General features: G+C 40.5%; 1 protein-coding gene across 5 annotated transcripts in view; it reads right to left on the minus strand.

Moving 5' to 3' along the window:
• The window catches only part of Ncoa7 (nuclear receptor coactivator 7), a 154567-nt gene that overhangs the window by 22932 nt on the left and 104925 nt on the right, over window positions 1-26710 (minus strand). For 3 of the 5 annotated variants that reach the window (XM_029532869.1, XM_029532873.1, XM_029532871.1), the window contains 3 exons: window positions 24961-25145; window positions 21627-22672; window positions 20420-20588 (listed from right to left, as the gene is read on the minus strand). In XM_029532869.1, coding sequence (XP_029388729.1) covers window positions 20420-20588; window positions 21627-22672; window positions 24961-25145 — 1400 coding nt within the window. The remainder of the gene's footprint in view (window positions 1-20419; window positions 20589-21626; window positions 22673-24960; window positions 25146-26710) is intronic. The other 2 variants (XM_021221000.2, XM_029532872.1) reach the window with 1 other exon arrangement.

Consider the following 26710-nt stretch of genomic DNA (forward strand, 5'->3'; position numbering starts at 1 on the left):
GTTTCTATCTCCAGAGTTGTTACATTTTGGGTTTTCTTTATTGCTTCTATTTCCCTTTTAAGGTCTTGGATGGTTTCGTTCAATTCCATCACCTGTCTGTTTCTGTTCTCCTCTCTTTCTTTATGGACTTCTACCTCTTTAGAAGTATTCTCATGTTTTTCTTTAAGGACTTGTACCTCTTTAGCAGTATTCTCCTGCATTTCTTTAATAATGCCCTTCTTTAAGTCCTCTACCAGCATCATGAGGTATGCTTTTAAATCCGATTCTTGCTTTTCGGGTGTGTTGGGGTATTCAGGACTGACTGAGTTGGGAGTGCTAAGTTCTGATGTTGGTGAGTGGTCTTGGTTTCTGTTAGTAAGATTCCTACTTTTGCCTTTCACCATCTGGTGATCTCTGTAGGTAGTTGTTATAGTTGTCTCTGGTTGGAGCTTGTTCCTCCTGTGATTCTGTTAGCCTCTNTCAGCAGTCCTGGGAGTCCAGCTCTCTCCTGAGTCTCAATGGTCAGATTACTCTCTGCAGGGAAGCTCTCCTATCAGGGAAGGTGCACAGAGGCCTGGCGTTCAGATCTGCCTCCTGGCTGAAGATGTAGGCCCAAAACAGGGTCTGTCCTAGAAGATGTGTTGCCTGTGCAGTTTATTCACTCGTCTGCACAGACTAGCCATTGAGGGACCCTGGACACAATATGACAGAGCCCTCACAGGTGGCCACCTATCCTCTGACAAGGAAGGTCCCCAAATTTCTGAAGCCTGAAACAGGGTCTGTCTCAGAAGTTAGGTTGCTTCTGTCTGTCCCAAAGCTGTGTAGCTTCTGAGGTCCACATTCTCACCAGCGCAGACTGGAGCCTAAGTGAACTGGAGCAAAGATGGCTCTCCTGCCAGCTCAGGCCTTGAGACTCCTCTGGGGCAGACACCCCTCCTCAGGCCTGAAAGGTGCTGGATGACTGGAGCCACAAACGGGATCCTTCCCAGAAGCTGTGTTGCTTCTGCAGGCTGCCCTCTCCCAGGCAGTGCACCAGAGCAAAGATGGCTCTCCTTCCGGCTCAGGCCTTGAGACCTCTCCCAGGCGGGTAGCCCTTCTCAGGCGGGAAAGGTGCTGGATGACTGGAGCCAGATAAGCAGCTGTATTGCTTCTGCAGGCTGCCCTCTCCCCAGCCTCCACTGGAGCGAAGATGGCTCTCTTACCAGCTCTCCTCTGGAGAGAAAGGTGCCAGATGTCTGGAGCCAGAAATGGAGTCTGTCCCAGCAGCTGTGTCACTTCTGCAGGCCGCTCTCTCCCCGGCAGTGCACCGGAGCAAAGATCTGGATGGCTTTTCTTGAAGTCTCACACTGTTAGTGTGAAAATATCTATGAGATTTAAACTGTACTAATGTTTCTTTTATGAACTTGGGTGCCCCTGTGCTTGCTACATGGTTAGGAACTGCAAGGCCTTCCTGGTGGATTTTTCATGAGTACGTCCTTCCCTATCTCTTCTGGTTGGTTTTAATTTGAACTCTGTTTTGTCAGATATTCAAATGACTACAGCAATTTTCATTTTAGGTTCATTTGCTTGGAATATCTATCCTTGATATAAGATGTATTTCTTGGATTTTGCAAAAGGACAGATCCTATTTTCAAATCAATTCCATTAGATTATGAATTTTTGTTTGTTTGATTCCTGTTATTTTGCTGTGTGTGTGTGTGTGTGTCCTTCTTTTGCTTCTTTGACCTGCTGGTCTGGGATTATATATTCCTTGTAATTTTGGGGGAGTGGTTCAAATTTTTAGGTTGTAATTTTCTTTCTAGTGCCTTTTGTTGAACTTGATTTGTAGACAAATAGTACTTAAATTTGGTTTTATTATGGACTCTCTTATTTTCTCCATCTACTGTGTTGAAAGTTTTGTTGAGTATAGAGGTCTGAGCTGGCACCTAAGGTATCTTAGAGTCTGTAGAACATCTGTCTAGGCCCTTCTGTCTCCTTGAGATTCCACCTGTTATTCAAAGTTTGCCTTTGCTCTGTTTAGATTTTAATACTATTCCTTTATTATGTATAGATAATATTTTCATTATTATGTGCCGAGGGGAAATTCATTTCTGGTCTAGTCTATTTAGCATTCTCTATGTTTCTTGTATCTTGAAAGGTATGTCGTTATTTAGATTAGGGAATTTTTTTTCTATGATTTTGTTGAAAGTATTTTTGTGCCTTAAATCTGTTTATATTTCTTCTATTCCTAGCATTCTTAGATTTGGTCTTTTAATAGTCTCCTGTTGGGGGTTGATCTGGTGCTGCTGAGTATTAAATGGGTAAATACTGGCCCACAAGATCTGGTTTCCCACCCCATCTCCAACCCCTAGCAGATCCTCACATACATCAAATGATGTAACCTAAACCTTGCTGTCTAATTTAAATCTATTGGCTAAATAAAAGTGACTATATCCAATTACTGGGAAGAATACGGGTAAGTGGGGTTTCAGGTTCTGGGCTAGGGTTCAGAAGTAGGGACCATGAAAGAGAAAAGAGGAGAAATGAGGAGAGAAGAGAAGGAGAAAGATGATGGAGAGAGGAGAGGGCCACCATGAGGCTGGATGGATCATGAACATGTGTCCAGGAAAAATGGACCCTGAGCACAGGCTGATAGAGCAGAAAAAACCAGGGCGAGACTCAAACAGCAAATATGTGGGGAGCACAGCAGGGGCATTAACACTCTAGCATACGGAAAAATATATTAGGGTAATCACTCATTAATCTTTTTAGAGCTGATTAAAAAACCTATAGAATTCTGCTTCCATTATTAGGGGGACTGGCCAGGTGATATAAATAAATATTAGTTATTAAATAACTTTTAAAAATAACACTGCAGTGTCCCAGACTTCCGGGATGTTTTATACTAGAAAGTTTTGGGGGCTTTAACTTCTTTGGGGTACCCATCTTCTCTGTCTTCAATGTCTGCATTTCTCTCTCCCATCACTTGTTCTGTTGGTGAGGTTTGCTGCTAAGGTTCCTACTCAAGTTCCTACATTTTTATCTTTTTGCAATTTTGGTTTCCTTTTCTCTTTCTATTCCCAGATTAACGCCTTGGACTGTTGTGTTCATTTCCTTCCACTGTTTGTATTTTGTTCTCATACACTCCTTTAAAGAATTCATTCATTTCCTCTTTGAGGACCTCCAACATATAAAGACTATTTTAAGGTTTCTGTCTTGTGCTTCAGTTATGTGGTAATTCTCAGGGCCTGCTGTAGTAGTAGGTTTGCCATGCTCTTGTGGGGATATACTGTCATGGCTGCTGTTGGTTTTGTTTTTTATGCCAGTGTCTAGGCATCTGGGATTGGGAAGATTATAATTCTAGATACTGACAAGCAATTTTGTCTTGGTTAGGTGGATGTCCATTCCTTCATTTCTGTTGCTCCGTCTGGTCCTTAGGAGAGTGTGGTAGCTGTGTGTTGCCTGGTGGAAAATTCTTCTGGGATGTGCTAGGTGTGGCCACTGGTGGTTCTCAGTAAAATGTGCTTTGAGGTGTTGGTGGCTGACACTTAGGAATGTAGATGGGCTCTAAGAGGCCTGTGAAAGGGTCCACGGGAGAAAGGCAAGCAGAATGTTCCACCAGGATCTTCTCGGTCTCCTGGGAATGGGGTCAGAAGGTGAGGAGAAGCCACAACCAGTAGCCTGTTACACAGGTGGCGTGATAAGACTGGGCGCTGGATATGAAGGAAAAGAGGGAGAGGAAGAATCTGAATCTACCTGCTCTGCTGGCCGACTTGCTTCACTGGAAGGCATGGCTGTTGGGTTCAAGGGAATGTCTGCTAGAGTTGGATAAAGCCATGACTTGGGGGAAAGAAGCTTCAAGTGGAAGATCTGTGTGATCTACTGGGGAAGGGAGGCTGCAGCAGGTGGTCTGCTACAAAGCTGGGGATGAGACCAGGGAAATGAATTTGGAGGAAAGAAGAAAGGGGTGAGGATTTACAGTTAGCCTGGCACTTCCTTGGCTGGAGTGATCAGCTGGTTGTTAGGGAATGTGTGCTAGAGTTGGCATTGGGGATGACGGGGGTAAGAAAGATTGGAGGGAATGATCTGTGTGATCCAATGGAGAAGGGGGAGGAGAGAATGGGGAGGTGGCAGCAGGTGATCTGGCAAGGATGTGGAATATGGGGGACATTCATCTATTGCTGGTAGGGCTAGGACCTTTTACAGCTACTATGGAAATCAGTGTAGCAGTTCCTCAGAAAGATAGGAATTGGTCTACCTCAATATCTACCTATATCAATCTTCAGCCTATACCCAAAGGATGCTTCATTCGACCAGAAACACTTGCTCAACCATGTAGTCTGCTGTTTTAATCAGAATAACCAGAAACTAGAAACAACCTGGATATCCCTCAACAGATGAATGGATTAAAAAAGAAAAGAAAAAGTGATATGCTGTTTATATCTTATCTCAGCACTTGGGAGGCAAAGGCAGGTGGATCTCTGAGTTTGAGGACAGTGTGGTTTGTGAAGTAAGTTCCAAGACAGCCAGAGCTACACAGAGAAAACCCCAGCTTGAAAAACCAAAAACCAAACCAGACGAAAACAAACCAAAAAGCCCAAAGTGATACATTTACACAGTGGAGTATTACTCAGGCATTAAAAAAAATGACATCATGAAATCTGAAGGTAAATGGATAGAAAAAGTGGATGGAAAAAAGTCATCCTGGGAGAAATAATACAGACCCAGAAAGACAAATACAGTATCCATTTGCTTGCATGTGGATATTTGCTGTCAGTTAAACAATAACCAAGTTATGTATCTGTAGAAAGACAGAGGTTAGGTTATAGAGTAAGGAACTGGGAAAAAGAGGACAAATAGAATTCCCATGAAAGTGGAAGAAAACAGTTACAGATGGATTGTGGGAGATCAAATAGGGAGGGAAGAGGAGGATGAGGAGGAAATACAGGGAGAGACAGCTAAAATTTAGGGTATGGAAACCTAATACAGTAGAAGCTTCATTAAATACATACAAATATGAAGGGATATAAATAAAATCACCAAATAATGAGACATCTCTTGTCACCAAATGAAGCTTTCAGTACCAGGATTTGGTTACATCTAATTGAGTTATTGGCCAAAGGGGTCTCATGGGAACCCCTCAAACAACCAATGCTGTTGCCAATATTATAGGTTTTGTTTCAACAAACTGACAGCAAAGTCCCATTGCTGAAGATAACACCTACGCAGTGCACTGAACATGGAGTAGTTGAGCTAGTTCCTACATAGAGCCTTTACTCCTATATGTTAGTATCTTTGGTACAGGAAGGTACTCTGTAAGCTAGCAAAGGAGCAAGGTAAAATACCAAAGAGCCACAAAACCTTCTATCTACAATAGTGTCCTACCTGCAAATATGATACTGCAACAGTGGCACAAAGCTTATGGGAGTAACCAACCAATATCTGATTTGCCTCAAACCCCACTCCACAAGATGGAGCCATACCTGACAATGCCTGGGTGACCAAAAACATGAGAATAAACATCCCAGGGACCTAGAGAAAAATGAAATACCACTGTGCTATATAAAATAATAAACAAATACATAGCAATAAGATGACTCCTAATGACATTCTGTTATACTCATAGATAGTGACTTGCTCAGCCATCATCACAGAAGCTTCCTCCTGTAGCAGATGGGCACAAATACAGAGACCCACAGCCAAACATTATCCAGAGAATGAGAGACCTTGGAACATTCGATCTGAAACAGGGTATCTCCATCAAATCCTTCCCCTCAGGGAATCCCGCAGAAGTGGAGGCAGAACGATACATAGATACGCATGTACATACATATATACAACACCCATGAATACATATTCTCTTTTTGCCTACATGTTCTTCAACTTTATATTATAGCTTCCATAATATATAAGATCCTTGACTTTATATTATAGCTTCCATAATATATAAGATCCTTGACTTTATATTATAGCTTCCATAATATATAAGATCCTTGACTTTATATTATAGCTTCTATAATATATAAGATCCTTGACTGTGTGGATGGGTCTCAAGTCAGAACACACACACACACACATATATATATATATATATATATATATATATATATATATATATATATATCTTGTTCTCTTATCCTCTGTTTTTTTCTTATTCTAATATATCAGATTTTATTTTATATACTATGTTATTATATTAGTCAGGGTCCTCTAGAATCACAGAACTCGTTGGATGTCTCTATATATTAAATGAATTTGTTGGAATGATTTTTTTCATTCTAACTAACTCAACAATGGGCAGCGGTGAGTACGAAGTCTAAGAGTTTAGTAATTCCTCAGTCGCACAAAGCTAGATGTTTCAGCTGGTCCTTTGTATAAGCTAGAGTCCTGAAGAAGTGGATTCCAACAGATGTGCTAGCAAATAAGTGCAAGTAGAGGAAGAGGACTTCCTTCTTCACTGTCCTTATGTAGGCCTCCAGCAGGAGGTATGGACCAGGTTAAAGGTGTGTACAACCATGGCTGAACCTAAGCTGTTCTTTACTTCACTTGCTCTGTCCCGAGCTGACCTGGAACTCAGAGATCTGCTTTCCTCTGTCTCCTGGGATTAAAGCATGTACAACTTTGCCTGGGCCTAAGCTTTTCATGGCCACTATGCCTCCGGATCTTGATCAAAAATCTGTGTCATCGCACATCAAGATCCAGAACAAAAGCCCATGTCTTTTGGCCTCAGGATCTGGATCACAGGTATGCCTTTAACTTCTGGATTGTCCTTCATCCCAGATGTAGTCAAGTTGACAACTGGGAAGAGCCATTGCAGTTATGTCATATCATGTTATGTTATTATCTGTTAGAAGCCTCTTTATTTTTTAATGAGAGACAGAAAAGGCGGTGAATCTAAATGGAAGAGGAGGTTGGGAGGAACTAGAAGAGCAGAGGAAGAGAAAAATATAATCAGAATATATTAGGTGAGGGGGAAAAAGCCAATTTCAATAAAAAAGAAATTTTCCCATCAACCTCACTAATAAAGGTGATTGTGATGAATGCATAGTTAGATTTTCCCTTTCTTTTTTTTTATTCTCTATTTTATCTTCCAATATCAGTCTACCGACAGTTTCCTTATTCTTTCTTGTATGGCTACCCATTCTTTACCAAGCGTACCTCCATAGTTTATACAGCCATTCTCTATAGTTAGCCACGTGAGCTGGTTCCCAGATACAATGTCACAAATATATCTATACGCAATGCACTCTGTATGAGTGTCATTTCACTCAGGTACAGATCAAGCTGCTGTTTCTATTCCCAGAACGGAGGGTGGACTGACTGCCATGCAAGCACTAAGTGGGTCCAACCCTGCTTGGCCTCCAGGAACAGACAAGCTTGGATGTGTTTAGGGTAGCCAGAGTAGTGTATGCCTGCAGAGTAGGGTCGCACTGTCAAAGAAACAATCTGATTCATATTGTTTATATTCAATCTGAATCACATAAACATTCATTTTAGATAACTCCATGGCCCTATGTAGGAATTATATTACTTTTGTTCCCTGTGTCTCCTTACTAGCTGCTCATTGAGAAAACATGAAATTAACTATTCCAGAGAGGTTTGCTGAGTATACAAAATTCTCTAGGCTTTCTTTAAAAATGAAGTTAATTGTAAATTTGGGGGGGAGCAGAGACATAGAAGAGAAGCAAATAGACTTCACTCTAACTTCTACAGAAGAGGTATTTGTTAAACAACGCCTGTTCATATTAGGAACAAGAAAACGAAATGTGGTAGTACAAATGGCATCCTGATTGCTTATGGCTGGTTTCTCTGTGGAATGACAAAAGAGGCTTCAACACATGGGATGTAGTCTGCCAGATCTCAATGTTGCTGTCAGCTGGCCTGTCCTTCATGCATAGCTAGGACGATCAGTCACAGGTATTCTGTCATTCACAGTTGTCCTGTTATTCACAGCTGGCTGGTCATTCACAGCTGGCCTGTCTCTCATAGCTGGCCTGTCACTCACAGCTAGACCCTGATGTTTTCCTATTGGCCATAAAATATTACTGAGAACATCAATGAGATGAGGACACTCTACACAAAAACAAGAACATTCTAATGCAGTGTGAACTCAGATAAAAAAAACCCATGACCTGTCTAGCCACAAAGTCGCCATAGCCATAAGTGCTGCTCTCAGAAACATCACGTGTGTCCACGTTTTCCTTGCTTCTGGTGAGATTTCCTCAGGTGACAAATCACAGAAGTGATTGTTTCCTAAGGTTATCTAACCTAGAGCAAAACACTGTTTCCTTTAAGCCATCACTAGTAAACCCAGTCCAGTAACTCCTTCCTAATGTGTCAAACACAGCCACAGGTGACATCATGAGACATCTCCCCATGTCCCTCAAGTTAAGATGATGGCTTTATTCAGTTGTGTATTTTTGGTATTTTATAAGTAAGTGTGAATACACATGGTCTTTTAGCGAGAGCTCTGCCACACTGAGCCACACGCATAGCCCTGGACACTCTCTCACTGAGTTGCTAGAACCCCCAGCATGCACTCTTCTATATAGAGTCCACTAAAAATTGCTAAGCTTTAGTGTGTTTTAGTGGCTCACAGTGTTACAGGACACTGCACCGGAGACAGAGCTTCCTGAGCATCTACAGGCTGTATTTACTGATCCTGATTTTCAGCAATATCCATTCTGGCTGGGACTGGGTTTTGAATTCACGCTATCATCCTTACACGTAAGGGATGTGGACTTGGAAGGCAGCTATCTGTATCATAACCAGGACTATGCTTCCTAAGGCAGCCAACAGGGTTCTTTCTAGCACATTTCAAATTCTCTGCCTATTCCACATCACTTCTGAGCTATTCCAGTCCCTTTTCTAGGTAACGACATAGACATTTTCTTCATCATCATCATCATCATCATCATCATCATCATCATCATTATTGTTGTTGTTATTATTGTTGGAACCACATCATCATCATCATCATCATTATTGTTGTTGTTATTATTATTGGAACCACAAAGCACTTCACTCTCATAGGGAAGTCAATGTGCAGGATGACACCTATTGGAGAAAACATCCATTGTGACAAATGCTGAGACTGTTGGACTTTCTTTGCAAAACTGCAAGGAAATCTAGATGAGTGGCAGCTTGCACTTGGTTCTCCATTCCTTCTGAGAAGAAAGGCAAATTATGAAAATGTAGGGCAATACAGATTTTAGGGAAGAACCAATCTTAGTAACTTATAGTGGCTTCCCCTTCTGGCAACAAAGACATCAACATGTGCATGGTGACCATCTCAATGGTTCAGTTTAATTCTAGAGGGAAGTAAGATAAGGCTGACTTACTGCTTCACAGTGAGAATATAACTGGAACATTGTCTGCTTAATGGAGACAACTGATTCCCACAAGCCACTGGGAAGGTGAATCTGGGTAAAAGGGTAAAGAAAGACAAGTCTATAAATTCATATAAGTTTGGAGCACCTCTTAAGAGGAACCCAGTTCTTCATACTGTCTTTGGAAGTTCGGTATTATTGGAGCATCTCTGATATGCATTGATGGTTGTAATAGAGATAAACTCAAGGAAAGGACAGCACCCCTTTCCCTACATCATCATTCTTGAGGGGAGATATCTTTGGGGGCCTTGGGGAGTGCTCCAGCCTTGTACTGGTTATTTAAGGAGACACATTTGAGTATTCCATGATGCTATTGCATGCCATGATCCTCTTGCTGAAATTTAGACCAAGTCTCCCTCCCACCAACCATGCTAAGGAAGGAAATAGAAGCACAGGCACGTGTGTGTCTCTTGAAAGCTGTAACCAACTAAGGTGGATGAGTGAAAACGAGGACATGATAGCTCCAAGGATCAGACAAGGAGACTGATTTTACTGTAGATATGAAGGAGAGAACAGCCAGAAGCATCTGGAAGAGTCCAGATTGCAGACAGCCATGAGAGGAGAGGGATGGGGGAGAGCAAGAAAGAGAAGAGTCCTAAGAGGGCAAAGAGGTCAGGAGTGTGTCAAGAGCAGAGCCCAAATGTCAGGTTTATACAGGAACGCAAAGCTGGGGTGAGGGGAGTAAAGCCCCTGGGATACAGTGGCTTATATTAGGGGGAAGGTGAGGCAAGCTAGGAGAAGACAGTGTACTGAGTGAGCTCAGAGGTCAAGCATGCTCCTCGGTGTGCTGTTAGACACTATACTCAGCCATCTGTACCAGTTTGATGTGTTCTTGTCTCCCAGCACCATTCTTTCTAGTATTCTCAGCCAGGAAAGTAATCTGGGATGCTCAGGCAAAGAGACCTTTTAAAAAAAAATCTATCTCAACCTCTTCCAGTACCGTCAAATTTTCAGCGAATGATCAACGAAAGTTCTGAATGATCAAAGTGGCGTAACATGAAGTAGCCAGTTGTGAGTCAAGACAAGTCTCATTCTTTGTGCGAGTTCTGGGTTTGTACCTTCCATAGTGGGGTGGTCTCTTGAAAAAGGGGAAAGCTCAGAGTCATAAAGGTGTTAGTAATAAATAGAGAAGTATATTTATGTTTTATCAATACTTGGGAAAGCAAGGCTTCCTATAGGAAAAACCTCGAATTATTCTTTCTATAAGAAAAGGTGTGGCTGCCTGCCTCAAGAACTCTACAAATCAAGACCCTACAAATTAAGAGTTGCCAAATATACAGATAAGTAAACTGAAGTTACCAACAATGGAATAATGTGCCAACAATCTGTCTCTAGACATGTTCTAGCCAGCACAGGTTGACTGCCTTTAAAAGAATTCTGTAGCTAGATATATTGTTTGTTCCCACAGAAAGGTCAATCATCACAATTACTTCCTGGTTTGGGGCTGTTAACAAAGTTTATGTGACATCAGCAGTGTCCCTAAGTCAGGGCCCCTGATTCCTAGTTCCTATTTCTGTTCCTGAAATTCTATTCCGTTGGTAAGCACGTAGCATAGTAGTTCAGTGCCAGGGCTTACCAGTTGACTCAACTCCCAAAGCACCATGGTAATCGGCCCTGTCTCAAAGGCTAGAAAAGGCCTGAGAGCCATAGAGAAGATGAGAGGGCAAACTGCGAAGTTATATACTCACGGGGAATGCTCACATCTTTTCTTTCAGACATCAAGGGTAAAAAACACACCCATACTTCTTTCAACATTAACTTCTGACATAATATTAATACACCTTCAAGTTTTTTATGTAGTCAGGGACATCATTCGAGGAAGCTGAGGGAGAAGTAAAATGAATGAAAAATTTAAACAACCTGCTCCACACGAGGAAAATTTAAATTGATTTGGAAGGTTGACTTCAGTTCAAAAGTCCTTGGGGACCAAATGGAAGGAATCTGTGTCCTGTTCCATTCCTCTTTCCAACTCTCTGTGCTTAAGTCCCTTCCTTTTGTTTATATTATGTCAACTGTTTGGGGAACAGGAAGAGGATATGGCTGAATTACAGTTACCTTCAGTTTACTTAGCTGAATTCTTGGACTGGTTCTTTTTTTACCTAACGGGGTTTTTCCTAACCTCAACCTACTTTAGTTTCCAGAACACAACAGACTTCAGAAAGTAAAGCTCTGTCCCCAGACCTCCCATCCTGGTCCTCTGGATCCTGCCTTATCCTGGCTTCTTGACTAATCTTTTACCTTCACGACGCCTCTCTGCCTCAAGTTCCCTCAGCTATTTGATTCCTCCCAGATTCATACAATGCTAAGGCAATCTGGTCACCCTTACCTTTATTCTGACCCCCGTGCCTGTCCCAGTCTCCTGCCCACACAGGCCACCTTCTTTAACCTCTCCTCTAGGGAAGCTGTTGTTGGGTTGCTCTCCCATGCATAATAGACATGGTGCATCCCACAGTCACAGATTGCATGTAGCTCCCTTCCTATTCATCACGGCGATGTGTGGGCCTCTTTCCATCATCCCAAGCTCTCAGCCTCCCCTACTTACGCCCTACTTAAATGGAGGATTCTCTACTGTGTAAATAAGAGTCCCCTTGCATCTTGCATCTATCTAGATAATCTATCTATGTATCTATCTATATAGTTGATCTAGTTCTCCACACTTCCTCTTTTACCCATCGTCACCCTCCTCTGCACCTTACCAGCCCCACTCCCTGCCAACTTTCCCCATTCTGTTCCCTTACTCTCCCATTCTTTTCATCCTTCTGTGTCCTTCATGTTGATCTTTAAACCTTCATGCAATTCTTTACCCTTAAAAAAAGGTTGTACATTTTCTTTTTTTCCTCCAAGTTCCTTTCCATTCTTCATTTTCATTTCAGAGTCCATTATTTGAGCTGGCAAACGTTTCAACCCTAAACTCATCTGTTCTGATCTATTTGCTTTTTTAGTATATGCCACTGGTAAATCAAGTCTGCCTCACACACTTCCTGAAAGGAAGTAGAGGATTAAAAACCACTGTTTCATTACTCATTGTTTCAGTGAAATTGGTTTTCTTTAGTCACCAACTGTACAAAACAACAACTGTATGTCAATCCTTATATCCTTGACCTTAGAAAGATTGTTGAGGCTTGAGGGGCTCAGTAATTCACCTTGTGGCCTGGCCCCTAATGAGTCAGCAGCCCTCATGCATTATCCAGGGCTTTTCTCAGAGCTAGCACCATTACCAGTAATTACTGCCACTGTAGCTGCCAACTAGTCCTGAAGCGGTGTATTGTCATACACGTTAGTAAGGAAGCAGAAAACTTGGTCAAGTACTGGGTCCTGGGAAAAGCTAATCTTTTAAAAGGAAGTAGATCTGAGGCTGAAATGAGGCCAAGACAAAAGGGCAGAGAAGGGGGGTGACTTCTTAAAATGCAAAATGAATCATTTTGCCTGGCTCCAAAAATCTCTTCTAGCATCTTCCTAGAGGTTTAGGACAAATTCGAGCTCTATAGCTGCTCAAGATTCTTGTTTGGTGCCACACTCTCAAATGTGCTACTGTGTTTAGACACAGGGTCCATTCTCATTTCACATACAAGCTGATTCTTATCATCTATCTGCCTGCCTATCTATCTATCTATCTATCTATCTATCTATCTATCTATCTATCATCTATCTTTAGTAAGAGTGTTAGCAGAAGTAAGTGTGATGGAGAAATGTCTATAACTGGGGTCTAAGAAGGCTTGTCACATGTCACAGTTGATCTGGGTTTATTGAGGGAGGCAAAAGAGTTCATTATAAGGGAGAAAAGAGAAAATACTTCCATTTCCCTGAACATGTACAGAGACATGGCATTTGAAGAGTGTGTTGCTGATGTAGCTGTAATAAGGTCAAATTGGATATGGCAGAAAGGAAGATAGATATCGTGGTCAGGCCTTCTTACAGAGGTCTCCCTAATGCAGACAGAACTGTGACAACGCCAAGTCTTCATTTAGCATGATCAGATGGTGGATCACAAAAAAAAAAAAAAAGGAAGAGAGAGAGAGAGAGAGAGAGAGAGAGAGAGAGAGAGAGAGAGAGAGAGAGAGAGAGAAGTGGGACAGAGAATATAAATTGTCCATTGACTGTGAGAGATGCCACAGAGCTAAATGATTCACAGTGTTCTTAGAATCAGACCTTAACCTGACCCTGGAGGCGCTGACTCTGTTACCCCTCCTTAGGAGCAGAGCTGGCTTAGGAAGGTTTGTTTTCCCCAAGAGTATTGGGTGTCTGTCAAGTGAATGATTAGCTCAAGACATTTGCCAAAGCTGTGTATTGAAGTTGCTGAAAGGTAGTTCTGGAAGGTGACAAATTTCTGGACTTTTAAGGGAATGAAAAAAAAAAAAAGTACAAAGATCAGGAAGAATGAAGACCAAGCAATATTTCCCTCATGGCTTTGTATGTTAACTTTCTAAAAACATGGAAGATATTTACTCAGCACATTTCCTAAATTGGCATTACAGAGGAAGATGCTAGGTTTAGCTTGGAAATCTTTTGGGTTTCTTACTGTTTCTTTCTTTCCTAGCAACATTCTCAACTGAAAATATCACATCAAGATCACAGCACAGGCTTGGGTTGTGTTAGTGGTAGAGGGCAGGGTGCTGGTTCAATCCTTAGCACTTACGTAAATAAAGTAAGGAAAAAGAATAAAAGGAAAAGAAAAGATTATATAACGATATCCAATACTTTAGAAATAGGAGGATTTTTATCCTAAAATATACCTTGGTAGACTGAGCAGAAGCAATGTCGTTCCAGAAAGGATGTATTAATGAATGTCCAAAACGAGGGTTCTATTAGCACCAATGGTTATTAAAGATTCCAATTTAGCCACGATCCCATTACAAGCTATGAGACTTCTGATCAAAAATTTTCATATTAATGGTGGTTAAAGTGTGTATGCTAGAAAACCAGGTTGGCTTGCAGTGGCTTTAATTCATCCATCGCTCTCCAAAGAAATGTGCTGCTGGGGACATATTTTGGTCTTCCTAGGGGTCTTTAGAACTTGGGCATCTTCCTATTGTAAAATGAGTTGAATAGGAGAATTAATTTTCTTTATGATTTTGCTTATTATAAATTTTCTTTATGATTTTGCTTATTATAAAACCAATATAAATCTCATTAAATTCACGCAAATAGAATTTTAGTGGAGAAGAGAGATATTTTATTAAGTAAAGGTAGTTTATATAACAATATACATATATGGCCTCATAGTGTTAAGAAAATATACAGAGAAAAGATCAAAAGGTAAAGGGATGAATATACATTTGTATTAGCTCTGTGAAATAGCTATGAAAACAACTTCTTTTTTGCTTCTGGACTTTACAGATATTATGAGTCCAAGAATTTTAGTTATAAGAACAACTAAATATGACCAAGGTTTATCTATTAGATCAAAGGCTCAGCTATTCGTGTCCTGATGTAACACATACTGTGGAATATGAACCACAGTGTAGGTGCTATGCTGTTTCTTGGATGCAAAGTCTTAAGAAAGCAAACGATTCAAAGGAAACATGGGTGGCAGGTGGTAGTGTTAAATGTTGTGGATGCCTGTGGTGGTTTGGATGAGAATGACCACCATAGGCACATGTAAGTGGAAAGATTGCTTTTCCATTGGTGGACTGTTTAGGAAGAACTGGGAGGTATGGCCTTGGGAGAGGTGTGCCACTGGGGTTATGGTAGGGTCTCTGAGGTCACAAAAGCTCACAGCATTCTTAGTTAGCTTTCTCTTGCCTGCTGCATGTGGATCAGATGTAAGCTCTAGCTACTGCTACAACACCATGCCTGTTTGCCTGCTGACATGCTACCTGCCATGATGGTCATGGACTCATGCTCTGGAACCACAAGCAAGACCCCAATTACATGATTTCTTTTATAAGTCACTTCAATTGACTAAAGAGGCCCCACCCTTGTTCTGGCCAGATTCAGAAAGTGGTAAATCTATAGATTCAAGTTAACTCAGAAAAATCTAGAAAGAAAATTAAGTCTGCAGAGGGCTTTTAAACAAGAGGTTTCAATTTGAGTCCTGAAGTTTATGATTTAAGAGCTATATGATAAGATCAAAATAGTTCTTCAGGTTATCATTGCTCCAAGGTACAAGAAGCATTTTAAAGGGAAACACAGAATAGCAAATTGTACTTTAGGTATGAGGTGCTATGTTCATGGTGAGAGTAATTCAGTCATGCACCTAGATCTCGTCAGGTTTGCTATGGAAGATAGAAGCCTGCTTGCTTTATCAACAAAGTTCATCCTAATAATGATCTAGTGATAAAAAACAAGATTGCAACTGCTTTTTAAAAAGTCTAATACCAGAACATGAACATGTTAGGCACATTCTTTTATTTTAATGCAATACTCAGATTAGACTCCCTCAGTTCAATTAAAGAGTAGGGAGGAGGACATTCCTAATCTACATTCTTTGTCATCACATTCCTTGCAGAGATCAGGCGTTTCCACAGTGTCCAGGGAGACAACACTTGGAGATGCTATATCTCAATAGCTGTGGTGGTCTGAATGAAAATGGCCTACACAGGTCCACGTAGGGAGTGGCAATATTAGGATGTGTGGCATTGTTGGGGGGATGTGTGTCTCAGTTCACTTCACATTGCCCACATATCAAGATGTAGAACTCTCAGCTCTTTCTCCAGCACCATGTCTGTCTGCATGTTTCCTGCCATGATGATAATGGGCTAAACTTCTAAAACTGTAAGCCAGCCCCAATTAAATGTTGTCCCTTTATAAGAGTTGTCATGGTCATGGTGTCTCTTCACAGCAATAAAACCCTAAGATACTAGCCGTGATATGACTTCAACTGCTAAATATCCTTCCCTAAACTTCATTTCTATGATTTAATAACATAAATGAATAGTGTAATGAATATAATTTGGACTGTAGACTCTGGTGTAAGATGGAGATAAGATTTAAAGTTAAATAGATACAAGCAAGGTGTCAAAATTCAGTGCATCCCAGGTCCACCATTGGTAAAATGCAGAATGCCTTGTAGAACAGTTGTATTAGTTAACCATGCAAGGCACCACTTAATACAGCATGCCTAGCATGGCCAGGGAGAGTAGCTACTGGGTGTCCCATATGCTCTCCTTCACTCTGCCTAACCCAGATCTGAGTAAATGGATAGTTGAACTGGTGGGGCTACAAGTGGGCATCCTATTTTGGATGTTCATAGGAACATGTTGTAAAAGATATGTTAGTCATAATCTGCTATGATTCAGATACTAGAATTACGTCAAGATACAAACCTTTCAGATAAGGAATTCCCAATTTAAATTAGATTACTGACAGAGTGAAATTATTCACTGCTTTCATGGTTAAATTAGGACCAAGAGCCAGAGCAAAGAAACCTGGGATCTTGTAGGTATATAAACCAAAATCTGGAAATTTCACAAATGTCCCAAGCATATCATCGCCATTCTCAGATTACTCAAGAGAAGTAGCTGAATTTGCAAAACATCGTGGAGACAGAGACAGGTTAGGGTTGTGTAGTTAACCCACGGGAGAATCAGTGCACTTCAAGCAGTGCTAACTGACTGAGTATGAAGAAGCTGCCAGTCTTCCTGGAGTCATGGAGATCTTAGATCTACTGACAACTTCCACCAAGGAATAAGACCATTATGTTTTAGGAAATTTTAAATTAAATTAATTAAATTCTCCAATTTCTAATACTTATGATTTAATAAGAATCAGAACAGAAAACAAAAATAAAACCTACCAGTCAGCCAGGCAGTGGTGGTACATGCCTTTAATCCCAGCACTTGGGAGGCAGAGGCAGGAGGATTTCTGTGTTCAAGGCCAGCCTGGTCTACAGAGTTCCAGGACAGCCAGGGCTATACAGAGAAACCCTGTCTCAAAAAACAAAAACAAAAACAAAAAAAACCTACCAGCCATACAAAAGAAATAACCAGAGACTATGCAGGGAGTTGTGTAACTCTGTTTTCTTACTTACAAACTAATCCTTTATTGTTGGAGTTAAGGGAGTCACAACACAAGTTGCATAGGAACAAGAAGTGGATTTAGTAGCATTAATTTATTGATATGTTATGTCAACTCCATGAATATACTTGATATGTTATGTCAACCTCATGTATATACCTGAAATGTTATGTCGACCCCATGAATATACTTGATATGTTATGTCAACCTCATGCATATACTTGATATGTTATATCAACCTCATGTTTATACTTATGTCAACTCCATGAATATACTTGATATGTTAACCTCATGTATATACTTGATATGTTATGTCAACCTCATGTACATTCTTGATATGTTATCTCAACCTAATGTATATACTTCATATTTTATGTCAATTTCATGTATATACTTGATATGTTATGTCAATCTCATGTATATACTTGATAAATTATGTCAACCTCAAAATATTTCCCTGTAAGTAGGAGCACTGGGGCAGTGGATGAATCACAGTGACAGACCTTGAAGAATTTGATGTCACATCTCTAAGATCAATGAGAGGAAAATGTGATCTAGAAAGGCAGCATGTGTTAGTGTGACTCAGCACTACAGTAGACACCCCAATAGACAAATGGATTCACTCAGCAGAGGGCTAGTGAAGGAATCTAGAATCTATCAGAATAAGAAGGCACTTCAGGGCACTCCTTCACTCCTCATTAAGATGAGCTTTCTTCAGATTAGCTTAAGTTTAATAATTCTATAAATTGTTATTAAAATAAATGTACTTTTCATTCTTGGAAGTCTTGGTGGGACATAACTATAGGGCCACTCTATCTGTCCTCTCTTAGTCTAAAATGTGAATTTATTTAGGGCCAGGGACGCATTGAAATACAAAAGGGAATGATTAGAAAATTCACTAATATTTATCACAAAAGCTATCATAATTAAGAAAGGTAACATGTCACCAAGACAATATTTGGTTAATTAATAATGAATTCAAGAAAGGAAACTATTTGCTACTCAAAGACAAGAAAGCCATGTCAATATACAGTGTGATGGAATTCAACAAATGACCTATAATAAGAAGCTTGCAAAACCACTTGAGGAAGAGGTCCGAGAAAAATACTGTTTCAGCATTAAAAGTATCTTTCAAGTTAAAGAATGACAGAAAAATAATACACATGGGATTGTTAAATTATTCTACAAGAGCTCTAGGTATATGCAGTTCCATTCTGAAAGAAACTCAATTTCCAAATACTGTAATATATTTTTTCTCATGTGTGTGTATGTGTATACATATGTATATATGTATTACATATATATATGTATATATATAATATGTATACACACATATGTGTATATATGTAATCAGCCAATCTCTCAATATCTCTCCTTCTCCTCTCCCCCACCAGATAAGTCTATACAACCCACAAATGTAGCTGAAAACTTCAGTGCTATTTCTTCCCTACCTATAAAATCATGAAGGGGCCAAATCTTTTCGGAGATGGCTCTATTTACAATATTCTACTCCCGAGAGAGCAGTTTACTATAGAGCTTCAGAAATTAACATTTCTTCTGACGAAGCATTTGCAAGTAACAGTAGGAAATGGACATGCCCATTCCCAAGAGTTCTACTTGAAAACTTCCATGAGATCCCGGGGGTTGCATGTACGGTTAGAGGGTACACTTTATTCATTACAATCCTATTATTTTCACATTAAACTGTAGTTTATTAAAATGAGCTGGGTCTTCTGGTGAGAATTACCACCATAGGCAATGATCACCTGGAAAGCGAGGCCTTGCTCAGAGTCTCATTTGGCTTTGTGAGCATTCGTGATTCAGAAGGTCAGTAAGTTCTATTTATTAATCAAACACCCGTCCAAATGATGACGCTGGTGATTTGTCAGGAAAAGGTGTGTGGATTTCAGAGTTAAAATTAAGTCCTTTCTAAGTCTTTATTCTAAGTCTTTTTATTCCACCACACATATAAAAATAAATCAACTTCTAAAAAAGACTATTTCTAATTTTCTTTTAAAGTTCCTATTTTATATTCTATAAACATATCATTTATAGTACACCGCTAAAGATTGCTATGCCACTATCATCTGACCCCAAACCAGTAAGATCTCTTCTTTGGTAATATGCCGATACAAAGCTCTGCCTGCATTCTCAAGTTCACTGTAGAACTGATTCATTAACAATCACAATGTGGCATCAATCTACATGTCATGACCAACAACATCTGGTGGATGAATGTATGGTGGTATAAGCACAGAAAAATATTACTAATCCGTAAGCCAACACAGTCCTGTGATCTACAGCAACATGGATGAGTCTAGAGGATTATGTGAACTATGCCAGGCAAGGAAAAACATTCTTCATACTCACCTGTGTGTGCAACAATGAGACCCTAGTACTGACAAGATGAGTTAGAAAAAAGGAGCAAGTTCTATAGTGCAGTGGGGCAATGAGAGATTATAACATTATATTTTGTATCTAAAAACTGCCACAAGGGAGGATTTGTGAACCCTCCCTCCAAATGATAATGTAGACTGTAACATGCATGTATAAATATACATATATATACATATATATATGTGTGTGTGTATGTATATATATATATATATATATATATATATATAATTACTACCAGTTTAAAAACAAGGAGCCCCAACATAAAATCTCCTTAAAGCCATATAACTCTGCTATCTACCCTGAGGACCACACATCATATAGTTCTCTTGCTGCCGAGTCAAACGCTCCCTTCAGAAGGCCCTAGAATATTCAGTTCTCTCCCGTGTAAGCACTTTTAAAACAACCATCAATACTGTCTCTTTACTACACTTCACGAGCTTGGATCAGCTCTAGCTTGCTCCTTTATTCCCACCAAAGACTATGTCCAATTTCAGATATTTGAGCTTACTTGCATCTTCCCTCAATTGAAAATCAATTTTGCAGTTGTGTCAAAATGACCATTTATGGAAGAAAACAAGTATACACCCTTCAAGAAGCTAAAAACAAAAAGTTATAATTAAGCAAAGGTTCTTATTCAAGAGTAAACTAAATTATTTAGAGATAAACAGGCCACAGGCAGCTGGAATTGGGGCAGTGGGTAAAGCCTTAGCTCTGCTCACCTCTCCCGAGGAACTGCGAACCAGTATTCAGGCTGCTTTCTTCTCTTGCTATACTGCTGAACCATGGTGGCGGTGTGACTGGCAAAGGATTTTCTCATTGGCTTTCCCACTTTGATGCACAGAAACATGGGTGGGGTCTTACTCTTTTCTTCTTTTGAGGGAAGTATATCTGAATCACAGGAGAAAGCATTCCTCAACCCCAATAACATCAGTGATGGTAAAAAAGTTCTCAGCTTACAAAGAGGGGTTGGCCACATGTGGGAGCAGGGTTCAGCGATATAGGATTAGACCTAATGAACCATAAGACTCTCTTTGGCACACGAAGACAACAGGCTTGCATGTTTCAGGTTACTACATGTTATATGGCATGCTGCACACTAAAGGTAAACTTAAAAACCAGCATAGGGACAAATAGCGTAACACCACAATGCAATTTGGTTTAGAACTAAAATCTCTCAAAAGCATTTTTGGCCGGGCATGGTGGCATGCAATTTTAATCCCAGCACTTGGGAGGCAGAGGCAGATAGATCTCTGTGAATTGTCATCTCGTATATAGAACAAGTTCTACTAAGGATACATAGTGAGACCTCCTCTCCTCTCCTCCCCTCTTCTATCCTCCCTTCCTCTACCCTCCCCCCTCTACCCTCCCCTCCCCTCTTCTGTCCTACCCTGCTATTCATCCCCCCATCTCTCTCATACACACATATATAGTTTCAATTTCTTTAGATTTTGGCATGCAAGGTAAGAAAAAAAATTGTTTGAAAGAGTTAAATACTTCTGAAATAGAAATCTATGTTTAGTTCAACATCTACAAATTGTTTTTATAAATTTTTAGTTCAGTATTAATGCTCAGTCTGCCTCAGTAAATGAAGTGGACCATAGGCCGGGCAGTGGTGGCACACGCCTGTAATCCCAGTACTTGGGAGGCAGAGGCAGGCAGATTTCTGAGTTCATGGATAGCTTGGTCTACAGAGTGAGTTTCAGGACAGACAGGACTGCACAGAGAAACCCTGTCTCGAAAAACCAAAAAAAAAAAAGTGGACCATAACCAAAGACACACGACTTCCATGTGCATATATCTAGCCACACATATGGGAACATGCACATACACAAACAAACATACTACCCACATACACACACACACACACACACACACACACACACACACACACACACACCAAACAAAACATCCAACCAAACATCTTACCTTCAATGGGTACCTGAATTCTCTTTAACAGCCATAACTGAATCTCCGATTTATTATCCATCTGTGTACTGTGACACATCTTGTCTAGAGATGATCCCAAAGAATCCAGAACCTCTTTATTGTTAATTACAGTGTCCTCTGCGCTAGCATCTAGCTTCAAGGGCAGAGTTTCTCCCCCTTTTACCCAGAGTGTACCTGTCTCTTTGTTGCCCTCAGGTGGGGAATCACCTGCTTGGGGAACAGAGCTGCTAAGTGTGATGTCTATTCCTCCTGGTTCAATACTTTTGCGGTCACTTGGTTCTGACTTCTGCACATTTTCTACCAGCTGTGACCCTTCCTTGTTTTCATTTAGGTAAAATTCAATGAGTCTCATCTTATCTAGATCTTCGAGTATATGCAGCGTGCTCTCCCCCAATTTTTCTGGGGATCCAGCCTGTTTGTCTACGTCTGGTGCTTCATCTTGCTTCTCACCAGTCTCTAAATCTAGGGCCCCCTTCAGTTCAGTGTCACTCTCTGTTCCCGTAGCGTCCTGGGCCGATGGCACGTGCCCTTTCTTTGCAGACACGACTGTATGCGGCACATCCTTCCTTTGGTCATCGGAAAGACATTCTTTCGTGGCATCTCCTCTGTCGATTCCACTCTCCGGTTGAGAAGAAAGTTCTTCCAAGTCAACAAAGTCCTCGTCTCCTTTGGAAAGACAAGTTTCTTTGGCTGTAGGTTCCAAGGCAGCATGCTTGCCGGAAGGTCCCTTGCTGAGCTGAGCCACTGAGGGGGACTCCATGGTTGTTCCGCCGGAAGATTGCAGATTCCTTAATTTCCACAACTCAGAGTTGTCTGGGGGCTCTATACGTGTGCAAGTATGCTCCGTTGACTCCTCGGGAGAGCCCACTGATTTGGCATCTGAAGCAGGGGTCCTCTCCCCATTCTGCTGTCGTTTTTCCTTGTTGATGGACTTGAATTTACTGAACGGATTGATCTCTTTCTCGGAAGCCAGGTCCTCCCATTCTCCTGGCCTGTACAGAGGACAAAGATCCCGAGGTAGGTCACTGTAGGGGCAAAAATGGTGGATGCACATAGAATGTTAAAAATAAAAGCAAAAATGAACTGGAGGAAAGAAACAAAACAACACAACCAAAACAAAAAAAAAAACCAAAAAAATACTACAACTTAAAAGTTATGCCAAAAATGATTTCAAAATAAGAAAATGAAACCAAGAGATTGATTGCAAAATGAAATATAACTCAACCGAAAGGACTGACAAATGAATGAGCCACATGAGTTGTACCTTCTGATAGGGCACACAGATGCGTTCTGAGCATACAGATGTTACCTGAAAGACTCCTCAATATGAAATAAAGTTTCTGGCATTTATGAAGGAAAGCACAAAGGAGAGATTTAGCATCAGCGACTAAAATTCCTTAAGTCAAATCTTTCCCTTTTTAGAAACTGGTAGAAATTAGAAATCAACAGCAGAATCCTGAAAGGATCCTTGACATCTCTGCTCACTTATCTGTTCTCTATAAACTGACTTTGAATATACATATAGTTTCTTGCCTTAAAAATGGATTTTTCTAATTCAAAAAAAAAATACTACTTGTAAAGGAGGTACAAAAATTAACTTTCATTTTTACTGGAAGTAATACCACTTTACAATTTAAAGAGGTACATCAAAACTTTTACAGGAAAGTTCTTAAAGTATTGCATCTGTTTCTAAGGCATTTTAAAATTTGTAATTTACCAACTGAAACATGTTGTCCTGAGATATCCTCAGTTACTACCATCTAACAGGAGATGCTTAGAACGAGATTTGAATTATATAAAAGATTTTCTAAGTATGTTCTTCCAAGTTCAAAATCAGTAGCCAGGACATTAAATGTTTTAGTTAGGATGGTGGTTTGCTAGTTTTTATGTTATTGCTGTGTGAGTTTGTTTTGTAAACCAGAATGGCTTTGAACTTAAAGCCCTCCTTCCTAGACTTCCCAAGGGCTAGGACTACAGCCTGTACCACTACACTTACTTAAGAAAAAATACACAATTTATTATGGCTGGAATAATCTTGAGGGCCCATGTCTTCACCTACAATACTAGTAGCATCTCTGCTGAGTTCACAAAGATACAAAATTCCTTTCCAAAGTAAATACTTTCAATTTCAGAATTAAGTATGCTTTCTTAAAGGGTTTTCAAGGAGTACTTTGTCCATTCTAGCTTTAAAAGAAATGATCAAGCCAATAAAATCACTAAGTTCCAAGCAGTTTTGAGTTTAAACAATGACTCCCTCCCTGGAGTGACTTTATGAAGTATTTGCATGGAAAACTCAGGCCTTTCCCAATAGGAAATGAAACCCCATATAAGTGCTAGGCTCTACTAAATGGCTTAAAAGCCTTAATTCACCCTTCAATTTAATAAGTATTCATAGGAGCCTATGCTAAAGTTATGGTGGTGGCTGAGCCTTTGTTCTGTGGAAATGTGAATACACTAAGTGGGCTAAGAGATCCCAGAAAATGCTTAAGATGCTTTGACTGCACAGTTAAATAACTGAGATAATCCTGTCATATTGCAACTTGAAATTTCATTTGCTAGACTAAAGACTGAGGTGTCCTGCAGATTAAAGAACTCTTCACACTCTTGATTAACAAGTCGAAGTTTCTTCCATAAACATCCAAGCAAGCTCTTTTACTTCCCCACTCTCATGGAGGATGACTCGCTTGACAGTCACCTGCATTCCAGTTAGCCTCCCACCCAAGCCTGCCCACTCCTCCATTCTCCTTGCTTTGCTCCAGCCCAAGCTGCCAGTTCCCCCAAGCAAGACTGATTTAACCATAAGCTCTGTATGCTTGTAGCTGCCAGGCACTGTTGAGGCAAAGCATATAATGGTGACAACTGGTTCCCATTCCTCTGTTAATTAATATTTACCTAGATTTAGCCTGGCAACTAATAGGGAATCGGTAGATCTCACAGTTGTTCTCTTCCTACTTTCTCTGGAGCTGGACCTATTAAATATCCACCTACACCCCAAAACCCCGAAGTGAGGATGGCTAAAGTCGTTATCCTCTCTCCCTTGCCCCACCTTCTCCCTTCTTTATCTCCCCCAAGCCCCTACAGTGACCCCAGGTAGATCTTAGGTAGATATTTTTTTTCCTTTACTATTTGGGAAACTTTAATAAATTTTCTTAATCATTTCTATTTCCCATTTTTCTATTTTTCAATTTCACAACACAAAATCTCCATCTCTTGGTTTCCTTCTTAGTCCATTGCTTCTGCAAATGCCCTCACTTTGAAATTCCATTTAAAGTTCACTCTAGCCCCTGGTCTGAAAAGAAGAAATGGCCCTTACGATGGCAAGGCGTCTTTGATCTTCATGTGGGAAATGTCGCTGTACAGGGCAATGGAGACCACCTCTTCCATGGGGCAGATGAGACCATATTCTTCACAACCGTTTTCAATCACTAAGGGATCGGACTTATGAGGGTCAAACATGATGTTGTTAGGAGTGACAATCATTACACCCCCAACCACACCCTGCAGAAAGAAGGAACAGAAGGTATTACTTGGGATAGGAAAGTATTCCTCAGCCATCACAGAACCTTCAATTACTTTGTCCTTCCACTGACTGAGCCAGTCTCCTGTGTGACAATCACATTGGTGTTGGGAAAGTTAAAAAACAATGCTGGTAGCTGGGGAGGAGTCAGAGCAGTGGCAGCTCCCAGTAGCTCATACAGCTGCAACTGGAAGACTGTATTAAGATCTTGCCCCATTAGTTACCCAAGACCCCTGAGCGTAGCTCCAGGATTGGAGTTTGAACAAAAAAAGGGGGGAATGAGGAACCCTAAGGGTTTTTTCTCCATCCACAGGAACATTCTTGAGTTAAAAATTCTCACAATGTACTGACTGATAGTTACCTGACCCTCTGGAGGGTCCCAGGTAGAGTTCAAATATATGTCATGCTTGCTGGCCAATAGATTTAAAGGTCAATATGCTTAGCCAATAAGTTTGAACTATAACCTCGCTGATTTTACCTGTGCCCCTAAAAAGTATAAAAACTGCTTGTAAGAGCCATTCGGGGTTGCCTTCTCATCGCTCATCTCAAGGGACTGATTGAGGATTGACCCTAATGTTCCAGAAAATAAGCCTCTTGCTTTTGGGGAAAAAAAAAAATTCTTGCACCATACACCCATGTCTCATGGGTCCCCATTTCTCTACCAGAAAGAAAACAGACTGTTCCAAGACTATTGATGATCAAGAACAAGGTGCTTTACAATCCACTCAGCAAGACATCATCATGTTTCTAGTGTGTGACTCATGTGTGTGCCAAAGTACAGTCCCAATATTTTTGTCTAACATAACTGCAAGTATCATCTCAAGTAAAATTTAATATAAGCAGCAACAGGGAAAACTTGCAGTTCCAATTGTATAGCTGTGATGTGGAAATTAGTCAGTAGCCTGCCGATCTCAAATCTGGAGCTTTCTCAGATTACACTCAATTCCCCAGTTGATCAGCAAGATAGTATCTATGAGGGACCTTAGGAGACTCCCAGGGGCTAAGCCAGTTGATAACTTTGATGAGTCTTATAATTATCTTACTGAATTGTTTACAGTTCAGGATTTTTTTTTCTTTCAAAAGTTTCTCTGCTGTTCGTAATCTGATGCAAATTTTCAAAGGTCTGTACTGATATTCAGCACAGAATATCAGTACAGACCTTTCTTCGGAAGTTCACAAAAAGTTGGATTTCTTTTGTAAATATCAACAACCAGAAAAGTAAAAACATGATACAGCTGAAGTAATTTTAAATACTAACATCACCAGCATCAACACTATGTTAAAAGCTTCCATCACCTAGATGAGAGGTAAATCATTCTGAGAATCATCTTCTTTAGGTATTATACCTGTCTTAGTCAGGGTTTCTATTCCTGCACAAACATCATGACCAAGAAGCAAGTTGGGGAGGAAAGGGTTTATTCCGCTTACATTTCCATACTGCTGTAGATCACCCAAGGATGCAGGACTGGAACTCAAACAGGTCAGAAAGCAGGAGCTGATGCAGAGGCCATGGCAGGATGTTCTTTACTGGCTTGCCTCCCCTGGC

Source organism: Mus pahari, chromosome 21 (genome assembly GCF_900095145.1).
Source record: "Mus pahari chromosome 21, PAHARI_EIJ_v1.1, whole genome shotgun sequence".
In the NCBI taxonomy this organism is placed as follows: domain Eukaryota; kingdom Metazoa; phylum Chordata; class Mammalia; order Rodentia; family Muridae; genus Mus; species Mus pahari.